Raw genomic sequence first — 24,181 nt, 5'->3', positions numbered from 1 at the left:
GAAGCATTTTGTCAACAATGAAAGAATTGGGCAAGTACAGGAGTACTATTTTGGAATCAGCCTTCCACTGGTACTTAAGTACTAAAAAAAGAGGTGTATAATGGGTTCTTTCTCAAATGCTTATAGCACATGCACACAACAAAATGTTGATGTAAGTTTATTGGCAGCCTACATTTAAGCAAACAGAACAACTAAACTAGCTGCTTGATTACCTGAGAAAGCTGGGATGCCTTCAGCACCTAGAGTTAGCCTCCTAGACATGGTCAGTAGCATCCTGGTTTTTCCTGCATGCATTTCCTTACTTCTTATTTCCAGGACGTTAGGAATCTTCAAAGCAGACATCTCTGCATCTAAAACATCAAGAAACTTTTCTTAGAAGATCTGTTTTGCACAGTAGCCTTTAGAATAGCTGTCTCACTAAGGAAAAATTAATGAACCTACCTTGAGGGCTGTTTTTCATAATGCTCTCGCCACTAGATTCTAGGGCAATGTCCTCATTGTGTGGCTGCTGTGCAAGGGATCATTCAAGTCAGGAGTCATAGAATTGCACTGGGGTTCAGAGTGCACGAAATATGAATACCATCCTGCGGGTAGAAGCCATTGGATTGTCACTGCTGAGGGTACCATCACTGGCTTGTCCTGGAATCCCACCAGTTGATCACAGCTGAACCTCAGTGGAGAATTCCTGTTCTCTACCTGTGAACAATAGCAGATACCCTCAGCTACTCTGGGCAGGCAGTGTTGGTCTTCCTTCTCTCCAGAATTCTGTTGAGATAGGCAGAAGGGATTTCTGATTTTCTCTGTCACTGTATAAAGACTTAGAAGACTCTAGAGCCAAAGATCTTGTCTTCATAACTGAATATGCCAATCACAGAGCTTTGGTGCATTTCTGCCTTTAGAGTGAAGCTACAGTCCAGGTGCTCAATTCAAGTTTAAAAAAGTCCAACATCAACTCCTAGATCAGAACCTAAAAATGAGAACTACAGATACATATCCTCTGTTGTTTCCTATTGGCCAGCAGCTAGTGTATCTGTTGGATCTCAATCTAGACAATATTGTCTCCACATCCCATGCACAAAAACTAAGGAGAGCACTGTGAGTTCTGCTTCTTGGATATGACACCTCATTTTTAAGGATTGAACTGTTTAATTCCATAAAGCCTAAGACCTGCTGTGAAATTCCTGACTCAGTACTATTCCTATTTCTCAATAAAATGATGAATTGGTATAGATGAAAACATTATATTCCATTGCTCTCTTTTGCATTCTAAAGCATTGGATGTTTGAGGGGCTGAAGTTTTTTGTCTGTATAGGATATGTTATCTGGAAAAAGAAAATTAGTTTTATTTAACATGTTCGTTATTAACTAGGTGGTAGAGGAAATCAAAGAAAATTTGTGCCTGTTCAAAAATACGAAAGTAAAAGCAGGCATTCATTAGATCTTGGTTTATTAAGGCTAATTAGCTGCCCTGGAAATACGTAGAGGAATCCAATGTGGACTGGCTATTTAGTATAATTAAATAACCTCTTCATAGGATTATTTTATAAGTTTTTGTCATGAAAATTTGACACAGAAAAGACACTGGTAACATTTTGTGCATTTGCCTTTAAACTAGAATACATACAGAAGTACAGAATGTTGAAGTTCTTGCATGTTTGTAGGAGTAGCAATTTGTGTGTATGTTCCTGCAGGGAGTTAATTTTTAGGTGTGTCCATTATTTAAATTTTTTTTAATTTTTTTTCCCTTCACTGCAGACATTGCTATTGGTGCACCATTTGCAGGAGAAGACAGAAGAGGGAAAGTGCTCATTTACAATGGATACAGTAATGGGTTAAACCCAAACCCTTCCCAGGTTCTCAGTGGAGCCTGGGCCTCACAGTCCATGCCTTCGGGATTTGGCTTCACTCTAAGAGGAGACTCAGATGTAGACAAGAATGATTACCCAGGTAAGATTTTTACATTAGAAAGGGAATTTCATACTTCCATTCTCTGGTAAATGCATCATGTCTAAACTGCTCCTTTTGGAAGGCAGAGGTCAGAATGAAGGATAGACATTTCTGGACAGTTCTCGTTTGCTTTCCTGAGAGTTAAAAACAGACAAAACAAATATTCCCTTTCCTGTCAAAAGACATGATCAGAAAGTCAAGGAAGGGCTTAAATAGTTGTATTAACATAAAACATGTGAAGTTTACAATGAAAAGCTTAACCCTTTTCCCCCGCTTCCAAAAACTGAATGGTCTCAGCTTATTGAACTTGTAAGGTCTCCTTCATCCTGGCATTCTTTCTTAATTAAAAACATGTTGCATTGTAGAAGAAGGGATTGATTTCGTTGTGTTTCTAAGTTGTTTTTTGCTGACGAAGAGACACTGAGCTATATATAGCTAATGGCTTTGATTGCATTGCTTAAAGCAGCTATTTTATTTGGGCTTTTCCATCCCTTTTATGTTTTCATTTTGGTATATGGACTCTTCCTTTTTAGGTTAGCTTTGATTCTTCCTAATGAGTTTACCTGACATGTATTCACATTTATCAAGTTGGTAACATTCATTAAGTTTTTCAATGAAACATTTATTTTTAAAGAAAATTTTTCCTATCATCTAAGTAGTCTGAATGTAAGTCTGCTTGTGTTTCCTCTCTCTCATCTGGAAGCAAATCCATTCTGTTCCTTTTCATCACAATTCAGAAACCTTAATAAGGGTGTGCAGTAAAACATCATATTTTCTTACTGTGAAAGGTTCATCCACAGTAAAATCCTAACAGTCCATGCTTCCCTGACTTACTAGGAAATCATTCTTGTTAGCCTGGGTTATTTCAAGGCTAGAGTTCTTAAAGCTTGTACTATTTCAAAAGTGAAAATTGCAGTTTTTCAAAGGGACAGATAGGATCTTTTACCTTTTTGTGATGGATTGTAAAAACCTTGAAAGAGGTATCTTTCCAAAAGCAGAAGGCAATTTCTGGGAAGGGGTGTTTACAATAGAAATCACAGTTTTACAAACAGAAAAGCTGACTGCAGAGTAATAAAGTGAGGTTATCATGAGACTAAAGTAAGATCTTTAGCATTAGAGAGAAGAAAGAGCTTTTAAACACTGTTCTGACTTTTTGTTTGCATATTGTTGATGTTGCTATTAATAGTCTTTCATTGTCCATGACTAATGAGGTTCTCTTGGACAACAGGACTCTTTATTAAAGTTTCAGCATTTAAACATTTCTTAAAGCACCCACAAGGCCCCCCAGCAAAACCAAAGGAAACAGGATATTGCATTCCTGACATTTCTAAGATTGAAAAGATAGAGGGAAGGGAGAGATTCTTTGACTCACATAGAGAAGAAAGAAGACTAGAAGTCTCACTGCTTTATTGGCATACTTTATGTGGAGCATCTTTTAAACAAATTTGTGGAAAGTTTGAGTGATGAGTTTTGATCTTTCTAAATGTGCACTGAGGAATTGTAATATAATTGTGAATTCTCTCTTCATCATTGTGGCCTGTACCATACATCCTACTTGCAGAATTTCAGATTGTGTTATCAGTTCACTATGTGTTAGATCATTTGGTTTTATTACAGGAATTATCTAATTAAAAAATGAAAGCATACAAAAGAAACACCACCCCGCATTTACTGTAACTAGCTTTTCCCCTGGATGAGCAGTCCACAGTATTGGTGAAAATCTCTCAGAAAACGAGAAGAAAAAACCTCTTACTATCAGTCAACCACTTCCTCCTTAATTCATGAAGATTTGGGGCACCAAAACAGAGCTGTAAAAATAGTGCAAACATAGCACAATGCTAGCACGAAAATAGAATGCCTTCCTATGGGAAAAGGGGGGGGTGGTGGGGGGAGGAAAGAAAGGAAATAATATAGGGAAATGCAAGCCTAGGACAAACACACTAGGCAATGAAGTAAGTAATCCTTCTCGTGTCAGAGTTTTTCTTCTTCACCTCCTGATGGAAACACTGAAGGGCAGCCCTTGTAAAAGGAGGAAACAAGGTACTGAAGTTGGAATGATTAGGAAGGAAGTTTTATTTTAGAGAAATGGAGTCTTGCTGACTATAGAAGGTCTAGAAAATTAGGTTTTAATTTCATGCTTCCCAAACTACTGTTTGTGTCTGTGATTCAAAGAGGGTTGTGAAAGATTAGGGGGAAAAAAAATAATGAACATTCTAATTTAAGCTTTCTAGTGTGTATATTCTAAAAACATTTAGAATTTATAAAAAGAAAAATGTAATAAAATCAGGTTTTTCTGACTTAACACTCTCAGAAGTTCTTTTCTCAGAAATTCTGGTCTGGGAGATGAGACAGCTGTAATTCTGGCTTCAGGTATATATTACCACTGTCCAAGGTGAGATTCTCCAAGCATGTAGCTCTTCCATGGCTAGAGTTCAGTTGTTCAAACTGACCTGTAAAACTATAGCTGTGCTTGTGTAATTACTCAAGCACTTGTGCCTGACATTGTTCATGAGGCAAGCATATTCGTGCTAGGAAATGGGAGTCTGAGACACGGGAGTAACTCTGCCATTTCATTTTGAATGCACTGTATATCATCTTCAGAGCTTTGAGAAGTTCAGGCCTTCTTTAAATCAGACCATAATGTAATGTTTTTGGAGCAAGTCAGTGACACAGGCTCAGAAGATACCACCTGTTCATATGGCTTCTTATCAGACACTGAGCTTTGTCCTGGGATCGCTGTACCCAGCAACCAGTGCTCTTTGAGTACAAGCTGGGTAACACAGTTCCTAAAATGTGAGAGTGAATCACAGTCAATATTTTCTCCCATTGGAAAAAGGTTAAATCCTCTCTTGAATGAAGTTCAATTCAGGCTGAGATCTATGTATTTGCCCTCTAGAGTAGAGCAGCCATTTGGTACAGGAAGCAATATCTTCCTCTTTATTCAAATGCCAGTATAAGCTCAGGAACAGAGATAGAAATAGGGAGAAGACAAAGACTCCCTAGTACACAGAGCTCTTCATACCCCTCAGCTTTCCTGTGGGTGGAGTGGTTTCTCTTTTCTCCTCTTCCTGCATCTCCTGGCCACCAAAGGGAGAGTCTCCCCCAACCCCAACTTTCTGGTCTTCTTTAGGAAAGGCAGAGAAAGATTCTCTTGTCCCCATGACTCCAGCTGTATAATAAATTTGGGAAAAAACTGATTACAGGCAGGTTTAATGGTGGAGCAGCAGAGCAGACAAGGAAGAACATAATACAGCCATAGTGATAGATCTGTCTAGTACCATAGCATGTTTCCAACAGTGACCAGCAATAGATATCCTGGGATTTTACATCTGTGACATTTCCCAGAATATTCACCCAGCATTAACCAACCAGAATATCAAGGTGGCCCTGAGTCAGAGATGGCACCTCCAAAATTAGTATTGCTTGACAGAATTTTCTTCCATGAATTTGACCAATCAGCTGTAGAACTCATGCAAACTTTTGGCACACACAGCATTTGTCAAGGAACCCCAAAGCCCAGCTGAATGTTCTGTGAAGAAGTAATTCTCACTGTGTCCCATTCAAATCTTGAATGTTCCACTGGACAGTTTCTAGTTCTTATACTGGATAGACAGTGAAAAGTTCTGCAGTCTAGTTATTTTACAGACTTCTGACATACTTCCACTATCAGCCATGTGTTTTAGCAATCCTCTGGAAGGAATTATAATATATTTAATTCTTCCTTGTGCAGTGGAGAATGGCACACCAGTTCTGCTATACCAAATGATTGTTCAGTCTTGCCACCACTGCTGCCTCTTCTCCTCTTCCTTCATAAATTTTTATGTAAAGAGAAGTTAGTAGTTTATGACTTGAGCCTGGGTAAATTATTGCTGCTAATAAAGATTTTACCATTGACCTGGGTTTCATACTTAACACAAAAATAAAAAGAGCTGTATCTTCTCTACTGAGAAGAAAATCATAATTAGGAATTGAAAAAACAATAATCCCAAATATTTTTCATTACTATCAGCAATTATGTTTGTTCAAGAAAATAAAGTGAGCCAGGAACTGTGGTCTGGCCTTGAGGCTACATGGCACGGCACAGCTCACTATCATCAGATGAAACCACTGGAACAGGATGGTGGTACTTAAACTCCCTTTTGTGAAAGGCCTTCAGCCCAGGCAATTCCCCAGACCTTTTCCAGCTGCCATCTGGGAGAGTACTAACTTGCACACACTAAAATCACAGCTAATCTGTATAAAAATATGGACACTACTCACAGCGCTCAAGCTCATGCCCTGCCTTTATTGCACAAGCACAGGGTACAGACAACTGAATAACTAACTAGTCAACATCATACCTAAAAATTGAACTTTCTCTGGTAGGATCAGCATACATACAGAACTGCTTTTCCTTCTTGTTAGCAGTTCTGTCAGTGTAATGACCATTTGTCTTCAGCTGTCCTGGCACAGCTGTTGTCACTGTAACAGAAACAGACCTCTCAGCATTGTAAAAGATTTTTTCATGGAGATTTTTTCAACAGGAAAGACTGAGTTTTGTTACTAAGTACAACCTTTGGTTTACATCTCTGCAGCTTTCCAGGGAGGGAGTTCTGTAAATTGTGTCATACTTACAGACACTCCAGATGTTATGTACCCAGAACTGTTCCTTTATCAGCACAGACAGGGGTGATAATATGGTAGTCTCTGCTTTGCAGGCTTGGAGGCAGTGGGAAACTTTCAACCCTGGGAAACAGCAGAGGCAGAAAACTGTGCTGATCATCCTAACAGCTGTGTCGCTCATGCAGCTGCCCTCTCTGTGCTTGTGTGCATCACCTTCTGCCTGCAACAGAGGGCTCCTCTTCACCTAGCAGGATTGCAATGCCAAGCAGTGGTGATGGTGGTAATTAATGGATGGATGCTCCTTTCTCTGTTGTCATGTAAGAGGCAGAGTCTGATTAAAATTTATAGTCATATAAGACTAATAGAAGCATATCAGTCAGATAGATTGTGCCAAGCCACGATGTGCAGCTTTCCCGGTCCTCCAAGAATGACACTGACAAGCTTACCTGAAATACTCAGTAGTTCTCCAGTATACAACATGTATCCAGTATTTGAAGGAAAAGACCGATTAATCCCCCTGAAGATTACACTAGTAAATGGAATAGGCTTTGGTTCTGAACTGTCACTAACAGTCCCTGTGCACACTATCAAATTCACTTTTTTGCCAAAACCAGGTTGCTGCATGCTCACTTCTGGAGTCTATTAATTGGCATGGGTGAACTGTGTTAGGGCTATTTTAATGATACTACTGCAGATAGTAAAGATACAACATACAGGCAAATTCTCTTCCACTAATTTACTAACACTGACATAATTGTAACATCTTTCAGCAGATGATTCATTTCACTGTTTTCTCACAACTCATGTTCTAAGATCGTATTTGAAAGAGAAGATCTGGTCTCACTTCTGTTGGAATAGTAAACACTGGTTTAATGCCATTATTCTGGATTGCCAGTCATAAAAAATGTAAAGGGATTAAAGAAATAAAGGAGGTAATGGGATTGAAAAAACATAAAAGGTGGGCTTTTCCCATCAGTTTAAGTGCAAATACAGTGGTAGCTGGAATTCTGTACAGGATTCTGTGCCAAATTGAGGACATGGTAAAGCAGCATTGTGCTGTGTCTGAGGCCGTCCTAGGCTGTAACACAATTTATATAACCATGGGATTCTCTGTAACAGAAGCTCTACAAGGTTTGCATGAAGATATTCTGAAATACCTGCCTCAGCACAATCTTCCTGCCTGTATTCTGTGCTGGGACATCTGGGATGCATAATAATATCTTTCAAGGCAGCTTCCAATGTCCTGTAAATCTAGGGCTTTTAGGGGCCCTTTGCTCCATCCTGAGCTTTATGTGTTATCAAGGCCTGGAGCAGGGAATGAAGCAAAGGCATGCATTTTGAATTATAGTTTATTTTATTTGTAATTTTATTTGTCTTTTTCTATTAGCATAGTTGAGTTTGCATAGGAACAAAAGAAATCCATTAATCTGTTTAATGGGAAAGAAATTTGTTTCTTTTGGCTTCTGGGCATCTGTTCAAAGCTGGCCCCACTGAGTGCCTGGAGTCTGTGATTATCTAGGTGATGATGCTGCACTTCCAGCTGGTTCATCTATCTGTACAGGGCTCAGACATTTGTAGGCTGTAAGGTTTCCACCCTCACATTTCAGCATATGTTCAGCCACTTGATGGCTGATTATAGCTGAGCAAATAGTTTATAATGAATAACTTACTCAACTCATTAAACTCGCTTTCTTTTTGTGGCATATCCTCCTGAAGACTGGGGTTTCTTCAAATGTATTTCTGAATCAGAATGATTTAACCAGTTTCTTTGAACAGTATGGGTAGATTCAGAACAGTGCTTTGGATGAATTCACTATTCAAAGACTGTTGATTAGTTAATTGCTCAAATAAATTATGCACTATTGTCTCTGCTCGCTTCCTGTTTAGATGCTTGTGTAAGCCTTCCTAATCAGTTAAGAGAGTCATTCTGGAATCAGTGCCACTGAAGCTTCATCTTCAAGGTATCCTACTTTAGCACAAACACAGCTGTTGGCCTGTTCTTTTGGTTGTTCTTTATAGTCAAGCCTTTGTCAGCATAGGCATCTTCGTGCCTTGTTGTTTTGGACTCAGTTATTATCTTAAGAATATCATAGTAGTTAGTTAGAATGTCATTTTAGTTAATATCAAACTACTCTAGAAATGTTTTAAGAAGGAAAGAAGTGTAATAAGAAGACAAAATTCCCACAGAACTTCAGTAATCCAGTCTAATCTTAGTAAAACAGGAGTATTAACAACTCCATCTGCTGAGTACATTAACTCAAACAGCAGGAAGAAAATCCTCAAATTTCTTTCTGCAAGGCAAGGGTTCTTCAGAAATAAATTTTTTTTGAGAACAGAAGGCATTGTGCCAACAATATTAAAAATCGGAATCTAGTGATGATTAAATTATGAAGTTGGTCCAGGAGATTTGTGGAAGACAAACAAATTAAATCAATGAGAAGCTGCATCTGCTCTTGTAAGAGAGGACTGCTATATGTAGGAGCCAGAACAATGGCTTGAGTTCTGCCAGCAAAGGCAGAAAATCTTCTATCAGCTAATTATTTTTTCACATGATTAATCAGTCAAAAATGTAGTGAAAAGCCAAGAATTTTGTAGAATTATGTTGATTATATGGGAAATTATTATCTCTGTAATTTATAGGTATGCTTTTCTAAAATTCTTCATGATATTTTATGAAATCACAGTATTGTGCCCAATAGAATGTAGGAGTAAAGTAATTGATCCCAATTAGTAGTGTTTTACTTAAGTGATAAAGCATTAACTGTCCTCTTCAGGATTTTTTTGTAGTATGATGAATAATATTGCTGTATTGTGAAAGGGATTCGTTCAGACAAAAGATAAGTATTGAAACAGATTAGCCTTAGATGTTACCTGTAACTGACCAGCTACCACAATGGTTTAAAAACAGGGAAGTATTAAGGTAGCTGAGAATGATAGAATTGTAAGAAAGTGATTCTGCTTTGAATGATGGCTGTTTGTAGTATTTAACTAAAATCCTTGAGTAAAGCTGGCTATGCTAGACAGATCTGTGTCCTTTACTATGGCCAATCTTGTAGTGATGGCCATTTAAAGGCATTTTTTATTCTAGATCATTTGTATTGAGATCTGGGGTTTTAATGCACACTGAAATCCTATAAAACAAATAGAGATATAATCTTGGGCCTTTTTGGCACCTAGTCTGCCAAGGAAATAAATTGCAAAAAGATTCACAAAGATTTTTTTAATACTTTACAGTTAGGTGGTTTTCTCCCTTTTACAAAATTTCAATTGGCACCTGTACTCCGATAGAATATAACTGTTTTCCGGTTCCTTTTTATACCATACAATGAAACCGACAGACTGCATTAAGTTACGTTTAAAGCTGTCAGCAAATCATTCTGAGTCCCCAAAGTTAACACTTTCTTACCTGTGTCCTTTTAGGGACATCCTTTTAGGGATGTGACTCAGCTGTTGTTCATTTTTGGGTTTCTGACAAGGGAGGTGTTTGCCAGTTATGTGTTGTTCACTGGATGTTTTTCTTGGCCACTGTCCCCCGTGTATCGATACGAGACATCATGTCTTGGCAACTTCTCTTGGGATTGCTGCACAGGCTCCAACCAAGTGTGGGGTGCTGAACATGATGCATGTTCCTCCCTGCTCAGTCTCCCTGAGGCTGCATCTCTCAGAGAGAATGGGGATGACCTTTAAAAATATGAGGGAATCAAAAAAATTTCTCAAGTTAATAAATGAGTGTGTCTTGTTGAGACTGGAAGTAGGATTTTATTGATCTTCTTACTTCCTTTATTTGGTTGAAGGTTTAGTGAGCATCCTGGCAAGTTTCTGCCCTTTATCACACAATGTTTCAGATTTGGCACAGTCATATGGCAGAAGGTGCAAGTGAACCCATATGTTTACAAAATCCACTGTCCCTTTCAGTACCATTACCTTAAATTTTTATGATAATTTTATCTCAGAAAATAGACTTCTTGCACCAGACACCATCTTGCAACCCTTCTATTCAGAGCCAAGTAAATTTGAAGTATTTGAAATCGCATTAGGATTGTTTAACTTTGTGCAGTGCCCCTTGACTTCAGTTAAATATGTCCCAAAGACACTTATTTCAGCATTAAGCTCTGAACTCCACCAGTTGGGACTTCAATGCTTACAACCCACAAGCTGTGTTAAAAATAGAAGTTAAAAATTCCTGTGGAGTCTCTCTGTGCTTGTTTTCCTAATTTTTGTAGTGTAGTTGTGACCCCACAGCTCATTTATTCCTCAAAAGCAATGACACACAAGCTCATGGGTGCTGCCATCAACCCTTCCTTACAGATCTTGGCTTCTCTGCAGGTGAGCAGCTGATAGACAATCTTCTCAAACAGACAACACAGGCAAAGTGATCATTTAACTAAACCAACGAGGTCCCTCATCATCCCAGAGACATGAAATATTAGAAAAGAAAAAATGAAATAGATTTTGTGATTCTTATACTTCATCTTTATGTTTTAATCACACATTTTAATCTGAGCTTGGAAAAAAACCCTCAGTGATGCAAAGGAGTAAAAGTTTTAATAGGCTTCATTCTCTCTTTGGAAGGGTTGTAAGGAGTTCAGTTATTTTTTTTTAAGCTGGCTTCTTTTGCTCTGTAATTGCTTGTTAAAACCTTGTTTTTCAGCTAGTGACCTTTGCATCAGTGACATTGCCTGCGTAGCATTAACAAGAATTAATAAAGAAAACTTCTATTTTTAGAAGGGGAAAGTTGCCAACATTCAGATAATTTAGACATCTCATACATTTTTTTCATAGAAATGATTAGTAACTTTTCTTCTACGGAACACTCAACAAATTCAAAACTTCTGCTTATGAAAGTGCTCTGATGGGATGTGTTTTCAAATCTCATGCATTTGTATCAGCATCAAAAACTATTTTTTCCAATTATGGGTATAGGAGCTGTACCCCATAAAGCAATAAAAGAAGGAAGAGTGAAATTACTGCTCTGTAACAGAACAAGACAAAGAAAAGAAAAAACCCTAATTAATCTTCCAGTGAATGCTCTGCTTGAATACATAATCATTTTGTCCTTACACTAGACTGTAGAAGTTACTACTGGCTATAAATATGGGGGGTTTTTTGCGTATTTATTCTTAATTCCACTTTCTCTACTTAGTAGTTTTAGTCATTTAAGCTCTTTGGATCCAGAATAAGCATGGCTTAGACCAGAAAACAAATGACATGTCAGGGTAAAAGTAATAGCGTCCAATCAAGAGCAGGATGAGCACAGTCCTGGCTGCCCTTAAAGTAGTCTTAAATAGGGCTTTTGTGGTGGTGCCATGATGGAGGATCCTCATCCTATTTGCTGCGTCTCCAAACCTGGCTGAAGTGGCCGTGCAGAAAGACTGCTCATGGAAAACCAGTCTTTTGGTAGCTGAGGCCTCTATTTGCTATTCTAGACCCATCCCCCCCGGCTTCAAATAAGCGGGGTTCTGTCCCAAAAAATCAGGATTTAACCATTAAGCAGGTGTACAAAACCCTCTTTAATATTAAAGTGGGGATGCTGGGATAGAGGGGATCTTTGCACAGCAGTACATAGTGAAATTGCATTCACTCACACTAGTGAGGCCAGCTGTAACTGAGACTCATCCTTCTCACCTTCAGATTCTAACAGGCTGCATCTTATTAAGCTTACCCAAGTTTTGTGTTTAACCTTTATTTTTTAATGAAAGAAAATCACCACTAGGCCAAGATCTTAATAAGTCTTAGATATATACCTGTTTTGTCTCTTACAGCATAACCCTGAAACCTTTTGAGTTATCAAGTCTGGTATGAACCAGTACATATCCTAAGTCAAGTCTGTTATAGAAAACACAACTAAACACAAAACCCACAAAAACCCCTTCAAACACAAGCAAAAAAATAGTCAACAAAATATTAAATCTTTTGGGGAGTTACTATGGGTGCCACTATAAGTGAGCTGCCAGGAAAAGTTCTGTTTTTCTGTGTGGTGCAGCCTTCATGGCCATGGCTTTCTCTCATTTAGTTGCTTATTTAAGAGGAAAAACATCTTTAGGTTTTGGTACTGTGGGCAAGTTGTCTATAAAGGCTACTAAAGAATACAACGCACAAATGTCCCAAAAAGGAGATAAACCCACTTATTTTATTCTGCTATTTAAAGTGTTCCTGACCCTGAAACACATTTCTCTAAGGCCAATGAAATTAGAAAAATGTAAATGTTGTACAAAAAGAGGATCAGACCAATAAACTGTCCATGTCTGCTCCTATTAGGACATTAATTAATGGAATTCAGCAAAGGACTGGCTGTTGCCCATGTGAAGTATTTGCTTAAACTTTTTTATGAAATCTTGATCATCTGAAAGATGGAGAAGCACTAGAAAATACACTGCCAGACCTGGACCAAACCCATCCGGATAATTAACATCAAAACTTGGTATTTGCTTCATGTTCAATGACTCCAGGGCTGCTTAAGCAAACCAGTGCTCCAAGTATAGAAGCAGCAAGTAAGGGTTTGTTTACACGCCTAAGCACTCGTTTAATTAACTTATTTAGATCAGTTTAGGTTTCCAGTCTGTACCACTGCAAGGTCTGTTTTGAGGCTCTGTCTTCTGAATTGGATGTCAGTCACATTGAATGATAGCAGAAGTAGAGTGAAAGCTGTGCCAAGATGGACTCTGGGGCTTTGAAAATGAAACAAAGCTCTTTCCAAAGGCAAGCACAGCAGGAAAGTTGAGCCTTTTTCCTCATGGCTTGGCTGCAGTTTTTCTCCAGGAGGCCTGAATGGATCCAGCAAGCCAGTCTGGATCTTTCCAGGGACCACTGTGTGGGGACTCCAGGCAAAAAGAGGAAATATTCTGGACTGTACATTCCCAACCCCAGGCCAGTGACCATTGACAAAGACATGGCCAAGTTCTGGGGTAGAGCTTGTGTTGTTGACTCCATCTGTCAGGGAAAATGACATCTTTAGATGGATAACTTGTAAACCTTAGCACATATTGCTACAATGCCGTAAACATTAGAAGCTATCAAATCAGCCATCCTCTGATCTTGCTTTGTATTTATTTGTACAGAGATGCAGTGCCTAACTTAATGAATAAATTACTTAAAACACAAAGTAAAATGGAAGGATTGTCGGGAAGGAACACCATAAAGTTTTAATACGACTTATATGAAACTGTCAATAAATTGTTTTGCAGCTCTTCATTTAATGGACAGTAAAGGATTTGGAATAAAATGCATAGAGTTTAATGGTATTTTCTTCCCTATGATACAAGTTGGAGAGAAGTGAGATTGTGGCATGGGTGACCTCATGTTGAATAGTTTGGCAGTTACTGGTTACAACTGAGACATTTATGACACCATCTCTGACATGTGAAATGTTTTCTTCCAGGTGAACAAAAGTGTTTTCTTCCACACTTGTGAACAAAACTGCTTAGAAAGTAATTATCATATTTATTTTATGTTACTGCAATGTTAATAATCTAATTTATGATGGAAAAAAATGTGTGAGAGATTTCGGTATAGTTATTCTGAAGCCATTTTGGTTTTTCCAGATTTAATTGTTGGTGCATTTGGAGCTGGAAAAGCAGTTGTTTACAGGTATGTGGTAAATACAATTGATTTGATATTTTACAGCTTTAGTGGGAAATATTAAAATTTAAAAATGTCATATTCCTGTTTCTCTGTTGCAGTGTGTAAAAGGTGGTCATTAGAGATGAAAAATTAAACATCGTGTGAGAAACAAATGCTTTTTTTCCATGCTCAAAACCTGTAATTTTTAATTAAAGTTTCCATGCTTAGGCTTAGCTCGAGCAGCTTCTGGAATGTTTGACTCTAGTTAATTTTGAATAAGAAATTTAAAAGGCATAGCATTGAAAATTAATTTCTTTCATGTGGATATGGTGCTAGTATGAAATTTTAAAGTAACTGATCTTCAGATTGTGTATGTTAAGACATGAACCATTTCAAAATAAAGATTGCTACTTTTAGCCTCAGTTTAAAAAAATGCGCAAGATCCTATTTTACAAAACAAAAAGTTCTTGTTGACTACGGAGTTCCACTCAAGGCACTTTTTGATTAGATGTAAAATTTAACACTACGAAACACGTAAACATTTACATAAAATCTGCTAATGCTCTCAGTCCAGCCATGCTGACAGCTCAGTTCATTGAAATATTCACCATCCATTGCTACAACAATGTAGTCATATTTCTGATTCCTGTCTGGCCTCTTGTTGTCTGTATTCTCAACAGCACCTTAGTGAGAAAAGGCATGTTCTACTTCCCAACTGAATGTTTGTGACAGCATTAAAAATTTTGTAAAACAGGAATGTTAGCTCATCTCAGCTAACAATATAGGTGCAATGAGAGGATCTGATTTTCCTACTTGCTATGAGAGAATCATGCAAATACTTTGCAATGCCATGAGTGACTGCACAGGATGAAACATTGAAGAATTAGATCCCCTGTCTATTTTCAATAACAAAAAAATGTGTTCTATTTCATTTAAGAAAGTGAATAGCAGGAGTCCATTTCCCAGCCAGAATATATTGAATATGAATATGAATAGTGTTGAAACAGAATTTTATTACTGAAATTTTCTAGGCAAAAAAGGGCTTTCCCTATTGCACAAAAGTGAAGAGATTAATTTTATTTTTTGATGTCTTGCTGAAGTAATATAAAGAAGTAGTCATAAAAGCTCAGATGTGGATTAAATTATCAGGAAAGTTAGAAAACTGGGATTATGTAAATTACTGTAAATAGTATTGCTGTCTTAAAAAACCAGAATCTGGGCACATACTTGTTATTATTTGTCTTCTAAACTGCTTGTAGTAATAGATTATCTCATATTTAATAACAGCTTCAGAGAGATGGTTTCTGTCACCAAAACTATATATTCATGTACTAAGCACAATTTAATGATGATTATTCCTGGTTTACAAAGTCAGTTGTCTCAAAAAATGTCAGACAAGATTTTACTTCATTATTGGCCCAAGATAGTCTAACTAACTTTTACTTTAACCAAATCATGTTTATTTTTTTAAGAGTCTTAAAACAGACACAGTAAGTCTGAATGTATCATTATTAATGGAGACAGTACAAAAGAAATCTGCAAGATGGCCGAAGGACTGCTGTAAAACCCCAAAAGGCAAACTCTGTCCCTTTGAAAAACTGAGTGTGATGAAATGTGCCTGATGTGCCTCAGTCCTGGGGCACATCTATTGCTTAACCATAGGATACTGTTTCCGTGATGTGTTAACATGTGATATTTTTTTTTGTGACTCTCAGTAGGATTCTGATGGAAAAATAAAAAAGGTTATTTTGGCTATGAGCAGCATTACAAAACTGTGTTCTCCCAAGTAACCGTACATCTCTGGCTTCTTTGCAGCAAACTCAGTTTTTTCTCTGCTGCAACTTAAGTACTAATGTGCTCCTTCTGAACGTGGTGAACCTTATTTCTGTCCCCCAGAGCCAGACCTGTTGTGACAGTGAATGCTCATCTTATTCTGAACCCCATGATTGTGAATCCAGACAATAAAACCTGCCAGCTCCCCAGCTCTCAGCTTTTGGTGGCCTGGTAAGTCCATGATTAATAAAAAAAATATCCTTGTCCTCTTTCTCAAATAACTTCCTGTTCCTTAATTTTATTGCAACTCTTTGTTGAAGGTGTTCAAAGTTCAAAATGTTGAAACATGCTCTGAGCACTACAAAACCCCTCTATACAGAAATCTTTTGGGTATTTTCTAGTACTTAGCAGATTGTCTAATTAATTGTAGCTGAAAGTTGAGTCCTTTGATACACTGAGTTTCCTTCTGCATAAGAGGATGCTCAGTGTCTCCTAGGGGCAGGCTACAAAGTTATATACAATGTTTAGAGGAATGAAACGTGAACCAGCTAAAATAGATGAAACATATAAACAGTCATCTGTTGACAAAATGTAACAGTAAAAGTGATGCAGAACTAGTGGGCCCACCATTTTCTGTTGGAGAAAGACAGATCTTAATCCTTCATGGAAGAGAGAAGGTATCTGGCTGGCCATCCTGAGAGAAGTTCACAGGATGTTGTTTCTGGCTGTCTTTGGTCAGAGGAAAGGTTTATTTAGCACATAATACAGGGCAATGTTTCTACTATCCTTAAAAGAGAAACATTTAACCACAGTAGCATTTGACTTTGAACAGAAAAAAACCAACAACATAAAAAACCTTGGAGCTAATTAAAACAATTTAAGATCTGTTACAAGTACAAAATGCTTGCAGGACGTTTGGAGGCTATATAACAGCACATAACACCACATAAAGGCACGTTTACTGCACTAGAAAAAAGTCACTTTGAATGAACCCCAGGAACAGCTGACAAAAGAGGCTTTTACAAATACATAAGATACCGTTTAAAAGTGGAAATCATAACAAATGAGGAAACTGAAATCAAAACAGAGCATAAACACGTGCAAGTTGAATATAAAATGATAGTAAGTCTTGCCAGAAAGACTGTGAGGCACAGATTTCCAGGATGTAAAAACATTAGAAGCAGGAAGCCTGCCAGGACGTGGGCTGGATGAAAACAATATTAAGGTGTAAAAGAGGACCCCAGAAGATAACATTAATGCAGACATTTTGCACTGCTTTTAAACCAAAGATGGTCAGAGGATTTCCCCACATTGGAAGCATTCTTTACAGGAGATGAGTCCTAAAATTCATCTCAAATGTAAGATTAATAAAAGAGTCGTAAGAATTAATTGATAAGTATGAACTGTAAAACATAATCATGAGAAGCAGATCATTTAAGAGCCTTGGAAGCTCTTAAAGGAACTAAACTTTTATACACTTAAACCAATAAATATGTGGGCTTCCAAAGCATCTGGGATGGGGTTGTCAAGAGATTTTCAGTCTTGCGCTGTTCTTTTACACTTTATGGGGCTACTCATATTTTATATCACGTTCCTCATTTCTACATCCAGTGTAGAAAATTGCCCATTTACAGAGCAGTGTAGAAGGCACTTGGTGGTACTAAGCAATGCCAGAACTTTACAAATCTTTGGCCTTTCTGGAATTTTTTGATTCAATTATCTTTTGTTTTAACAGTTAATGTAAAAAAATTTTGAAATACAGACACTTGGCTGAAGCATTTTCTATGATCCAAATTACGTCGCTCACAACTCCAGATTTTAAGACTTTTAAAAAATGCTTCTTATCATAATGGAAATGATTTTGGAATTGTAACAGTTAACAACAGGTATTGCAAGAGAAAAGGTGGTGTTTTTTGCACAAGAAGAAAAACACCTCTCTTAAAAAATATTCTTGCTCTGAGATATTGTTTAGAAAAGGAAGGAAGAAATGCATACTCCTTTTACATATTTTTTTTTTTCTTTTCATTTCTCCGCTACAATAAGCCAGAAGAAGTTTGGTTCATATCTACAAGAGCTTTAGTAGGAGCATAATTTAATTTCTGTCTGCTTTATTCTAAAGTACTGTTCCCTAAAGATTCAGTTCATGTTATGAGATGACTGAAGAGCAGCTGCTATTTTTCATACTGTAATTTTTTTCCTTGGTTGATATAAGAATGTATTGTACATATGAAAACAATTAGTAGGGAAACCCCAACAGGCAAAGAATTCCTCAGTCCCATAGGACAGATTTCTGTATCTCTTAGCCAGATGTGCAACTTGTATAAAACTCTTCTGACTAACACTGCAAAATTAGAATGAAATGAAACCTCCTACCAGAAAAGTTTCAGGAAGTGTGTGTGCATGAATAATGTGGATTATTGTACGTTTCCAAGTATTAGGAAAATATTATTTCTGCCATGATATAAATTGCAAAGCTGAAGCAGAAGAGGAAACATGCAAAAAAAGTCATTTTTATGCATAGTTCAAAGAGAATTGTCCTGAACTTCTAGAAACATAATTCATTCTCTGCTGGGTGTAAAATGTGGCTGTTTCTGAGTTCCCAATACTAGCAGGCCTGTAACAAATTCTGCAACTTTGAAGATATTAAAGAGTATGGAAAAAGACTTTTCTTTCCCCTAAGTGTAAAAGATGCAGTATCTGTTAATTATCTAAAAAGAGGTAAATAAATTAAAGATTTTCATTTTTCAAAACCTCTTTCCACACCATGTAAATTATTGTGTTCAAGTTTGGGTTCTAGCTGTCAGGAGGTCTAATTTATCTATGCATTGGTATTTTTATTACCATTTGAGGTCTGATTATCTACTAACTAAAAGTGTAAAAAGCAAGTTTTTTACTCACCTCTCACTAATTTCAGGTGAATATTGTTAATTCCATTTTGTAGAGGATCAGAGAAGTTACCTGACTTACTGAAAGTTGCATAGAAGTGTCCAATCATGATTTGTAGAATGTATTTTGTATATGTATTTTTGTATTTCTATTTTTATATCTGTAGACTATATTTTTTATTTGTAGGTGCTTTTCAGGTTTGGATGTTTGATTTGAGATGTGCCTTGGAGGCTATCCACCTCTTTAAAGCCACTAAAAACAGAAGCAGAGTGCTTAAAATTTCTGATCTTCAAGTTCCTACTATAAAAAAAATCCTTAATAAAAAAAAAAAGTGGTTAATTTATCTCCAAATTTCTTACTATTAAAGTAATAATAAAACATTCATGATCTTGAGTCAGCTAGGTTCAGTAAATGAGACATTTCTACATACATTTTTTTAAAAAACTGAATACAAAATTTCCACCAAAGATATAAACTCTCAAAATAATATTTCAGCCTTTCCTAGCTGCATAGGTTAGACTATGTTTCTACTTTTGCTCCTTTCTACTGCTAGTATTTTCTTTTCTCATTGACCTCATTTGAAAGAGGATGTGACTGGTGCCCCATGGATTTGGACCTAGGGGCCATTGTTGAGATAAATTTGTGTGAGATTTTCCAAAGACTGTTGGCCAGCCCGACTCCATGGGTTGGATAGCAAAGCCATATGGCCACGGGTCAGAAGGTGGATACCTCATTCTTCAGGGGCTGGTCAAAGGGGGTAGGCAGGTGGTGTCAGTTTCTACCAACACAGCTGAGCTGCTGTACAGGAGACCTCTGTTCCAGGTTTTAGTTTCAGTAGCCCTAGAGACATCCAAAGGGCAGTCACTTGATTTATCTAGCAGCCCTAGAGCTACTGCAGCCTAGCCATGTGATGTAGCTTAGCCATGAGACACCTTCAGCATTAAAACTCTGTGCTGGTCACTGGATTAGACTTAGCTAAAACAAAATCTAAAAGCAGGGCAAGTATTAGAGCATCATAATAGAAGTGTATTTGCTTTTACACATTGTACTTCAGAAAGGAAACTGTTTAAAGGTCATTCATCAGTAGATAATAACTTTTCCTGTGGAGGTTTGTGACCTTGCAGATAGGACATCAGCCTCACACAGAATGGAAGTCCATAACATTAAAGCTTACATTGCCTTTCTGCTAAGGCATTTTCTGTTCTTTCTCTCCATCTGCAAACCTGGGTGCTAATGTTAGCAATGACAAATGCATTTAGTAGGATCTGATAATGCCTTGCTTTTCACCTCCTGAAGTAAGTTTTCTATTTTTTTTCAGCTGCTAGAGTCGCTAGACCAAAGTAATTTCTTTCTGGTACTAAATGCAGTCTAGAAATACTATACAGGGGTAACTAACTTTTCACCAGTTCTGGTGATATTAGGTAATATTGTTAGGGTTAACTTTTGAAGAGACTGCTCCCATCTGTGCCAAGAGTAGTTTTAAAGAAAGGAATGTTTTTAAGCTTCTTGTTCTTGTAAAGATATTTCTGTCTACCTGAAGAACGTAAAATTATTTTAAACAAACTGCTTTGTTGCCTTGAAATTGTCAGGAAAAATTAGTGTGTTCAGTTTTAAGGCTTTCCTTCTATTTTGTAACTACAGTCAAATACTATTCAAAGCATAATCTCATAGTGATGACAGACACAGCAGAATAAATGTGATGTGGGGATCTCTTCAGAGAGGCAAAATTGATAGCACATAAACAGTTCATGTGCTTTGGGATGATGCATTATTTCCCATTTGTTTCTTACTTGCTGAAGTTTTCTTCCTTTAATTTTTAATTGTGTATTTTAGCTGATTGCTCCTACAAGTAAGCTCAAAAGCTCAGATGTTTTCTTTCTACTGTGCCTAGGAGTCAGATCTCAAATGTCTACAAATTCTTTAGACTCTTGTCCTCTTTTGTGGTCTTTCTTTCTCTCTGCTTTTCTTTATCTTGATGCTAATGCATCCCTCAAAATCTCCCCAGCATCTTCTTATTGATGAGTGAATCTAATTTCGTCTAGGTTTGCAATTGAAATCTTTGATGTCTTTAGCACTATTTCTAAACTAAATAATGGAATCACAAATCTGTGGCAGAATTGTGCTATAAACCATAGTCTTCCCTCTTGTGTGGCCAGAGTGTTGGAGATTATCCACTCCAAATTTTGGCTTTTTTGCTCTGCCATTCCCTTTCTGACATGCTCTGCCTGGAGTGGATGGAGTAAATCTTGACTCTTACAGTAATGTTTAAGAGCATGACTTCAGTTATCAATATGTATGATGAATTATTCTGTTCATTGCAGTAAATAAAGCATACACTGAAAGTGTTCTGTTTTATTGTTAAACATTCCAAGCTGCATTTTTGAACACAACCTTTTTTCAAACATGATAGGGCAAAATTTATGTGATTCATCCAAAGCAAAATAAGTGACTTTAATACAATGCCAGCTCTTGAGTTTACACTAGAGGAAATGCACTCTTACACTCTGACATGTGAGACTGGCCTGTGAAGTCTGATGTCTAAATTGCATTTATGTGATTACACAAAATTTCCTCATTATTTTGTCCTTGTGTATTTGGAAATAATTGATTCTTCATGTATTAACTCATAATTGTAAATAAGGGGGAGTATGAATAAATTTACAATTTCTGCATGGATTGGAAAGTCATTTGACGGCTACAGTTTGGCAGAGATTAATCACTTATGCCATTCTAGTTCCTCAAGAAATAATGGCTTTTTTTTTTCTCCAATAAAAGAATTTTTCTTTATGGGACTGACATATCCCAGATGTGGAAGTTCCATTACATCTGTCAGAGAAAACAAACATGCAATTAGAATGTGATTACAGGTTGGTTTAAAGTTGATGTTAGTGGTTTTGTATCCACTGCATGGGAACATTAGTATAGAGTATAACAGTAGTGAGATCAAGATCAATGAATAATGCAAATATTTTTTTATTTGACTCAAGCTGATTTTAATGCTCACCTACAATATATTGTCCATATACAATTCAAAACATTTTATGAAGCCATGAAAGTTTTCTCTAAGGATGATTGGTAACCAAACACTTGAAAGAATCTCTCACCTGAGCAATTTTGTTACATTATACAGGATTTCATTAGGAATTATGGTATGCAGTACTTAGTCTATGTGGCGGATGACAGCAGAAATCAAAAATGAAGAACATCTTTCCAGTTTCAGATTTCTTGTTTTGCCACTTTTTGGGGAAGTACACTCTTCTAATTGCATCAACAGGCATAATTAATACTATTTCTCATTCCATCCAGTGTAATTTGTGAAAATGCAATTTTTCAAAATGCAATTCAATTAAATGTTTATAAAAGATAAATAGATTCCTTACAAAGTGAAACTTTCCTATAATCATTACTTTTTTAGGTTTTTTTACTTAATTTTTGTGTAAGTTAAAAATTCTTATTAGAAGGTATCAGCCAATAAAACTATAAAAGACTTCTCCTATCAGTTAAGTATAACTGCAAATCTGTTGCCAGCCTTACACAGAAATATTTCTTACAGGAAAGGGCTCACCTATGGCTGAGGTGACATTTGTATAATTGTTACAGTTGTGGTGTGAATATTTCTAGGCTCAAAAGAGTTTGCTATGCATTCAGAACAGGAAAATTAAAAACAATTAACTTATGATGTGTTGATTTTTGTAGAATGCATTGCTTTAGCATACTAGATAAACAGCATGAATCACCAGTATCTCTGTGCTTTAATTTAGGTTGTGTAAATGCCACTTTCTACAAAACTTAGCAAACTGAATGCAATACAGTTTGGTTAGTCTAAGGCTGCAAAAATCCAACAATTTAGGTTTTATGTTTGGAATTAATCATAGCCTGTTAAAATAATGAAAATCTTACAGTAATGACAATAGAACACATTGGTATCCTGGGTGATTTGATTTGCAGGAAAACAGCCTGAGCACTGACAACATTCTTTAAGATTTTTCTGATTTACCATGATGAACCAGAAAGGATTTCTGTGAACAGCCTTTTACAAAGGTGGTTTGCTGAACTTCAGCATCAAGAATCCAGCTTTGGCAGTAGTATCCAAAGGGTCATCTCCATGGGCTCTCTCAAGAACTACTGGGACCAAAGAATCTTCTCTGTACCTTTGCCAGGAAGTACTCAGCAACTGTCTTCTGTTATTATTAGTGCAGTATAGGAGAATTCCTGACTTAATTAGAGAATATCATTGGTAGCTAGATGCAATCTTAGTTAACATATTTTTAAGAAAATTAAAATAAAATTTAAAAGATATAACTTGGGAACTGCTGATTCCCAAGTCAGTCCATTATCTGCTAATAATTAACTGCTTCTACTTCTTTTATGTGTAGCTTTATAGTAAGAGTCTGTGCAGATTTTGAAGGTCAAAGTATTTCAGATGAGATAGGTAAGAAAAGTTTTCTATTCCTATAATTTACCCTGTCCTGCTCCATTTCAGATGTATTTTTTCCTACATTTGGAAAGACAATAGGAGTGAGAGCCTCCTAAGGCAAGAAAATGCAGTTTAAAAAAAAAAGTGTTTGTATATATATGTGTGTGTGTGTGTGTGTGTGTGTGTGTGTGTGTGTAAGCACAAACGTTTTATTACTCACTTAAAGGATTTTTGTTTCAGATTAAGTAATTTTCTAAATAAATACAAGAATGTACCTTGTTGGAGAATGTTTTGTTTTAGAAAAAAAATAAAGAGACAGATGTCCTATACACATATGATCTGTCAATGAACTATGAAAGCTTAAATTACACGTCCTGCATAATTTGGATGAAAACCTAGTGGGCTTTTAAACAGACAGGCACTTAAAGCATGAATTGTTTTTTCTTGGAAGACTTGCTTAGGTTAATTAATTAAAATATATAATTATATGTTATATATATATATATATGTAATACATATTACGTGTTATACATATTATGTGTTACACATATACATATGTATTTTCTTTCAGTTAAATCAATAAGTAACTTACTTGTATCCTTTAGTCCTGAAAGGTGAATTGCAATTAGATTCATTGAAACAGAAAGGAGCTGTTAAGAGGACCCTCTTCTTTGATTACCATCAGTCACATCACTACTTCTCCATTGTGATAGAAAGACAGAAACAACTCCATTGCCAGGACTTCCTTGTTTATCTCAGAGTAAGTTGTTTAAAATATTTTGGACTTTCATTATTATTTGAATAGTACCAGGGATTTAAAGATAATAATAAAAAACTGGAAAAAGAAGAAGAATTTCCAAAATTACAGAAATGGGATATAATATATACCTCATCTGTATGTTCAGTATGTCCAGAGCATACTGCTACCTTGAAAAAAATCCCTATGTAAATCTTCAGCTCCTCTTTTGTGAATATAAGTATAAAAGAAATACTGAT

General features: G+C 36.6%; 1 protein-coding gene across 3 annotated transcripts in view; it reads left to right on the top strand.

Annotated features, from left to right (window-relative positions):
• ITGA8 (integrin subunit alpha 8) overlaps nucleotides 1–24,181 on the top strand; it is a 112,330-nt gene that overhangs the window by 27,051 nt on the left and 61,098 nt on the right. For all 3 annotated transcript variants that reach the window (XM_086858877.1, XM_086858863.1, XM_086858870.1), the window contains 5 exons: nucleotides 1,756–1,947; nucleotides 14,091–14,136; nucleotides 16,006–16,113; nucleotides 23,145–23,200; nucleotides 23,791–23,945. In XM_086858877.1, the coding sequence (XP_086715003.1) occupies nucleotides 1,756–1,947; nucleotides 14,091–14,136; nucleotides 16,006–16,113; nucleotides 23,145–23,200; nucleotides 23,791–23,945 (557 nt within the window). The remainder of the gene's footprint in view (nucleotides 1–1,755; nucleotides 1,948–14,090; nucleotides 14,137–16,005; nucleotides 16,114–23,144; nucleotides 23,201–23,790; nucleotides 23,946–24,181) is intronic.

The sequence above is a fragment of the Cyanistes caeruleus genome, chromosome 1 (assembly GCF_971803275.1).
Source record: "Cyanistes caeruleus chromosome 1, bCyaCae1.hap1.1, whole genome shotgun sequence".
Lineage (NCBI taxonomy): Eukaryota > Metazoa > Chordata > Aves > Passeriformes > Paridae > Cyanistes > Cyanistes caeruleus.
The sequence above is the reverse complement of the archived record's forward strand: the minus strand, read 5'-3'. Positions and strand labels throughout refer to the sequence as shown.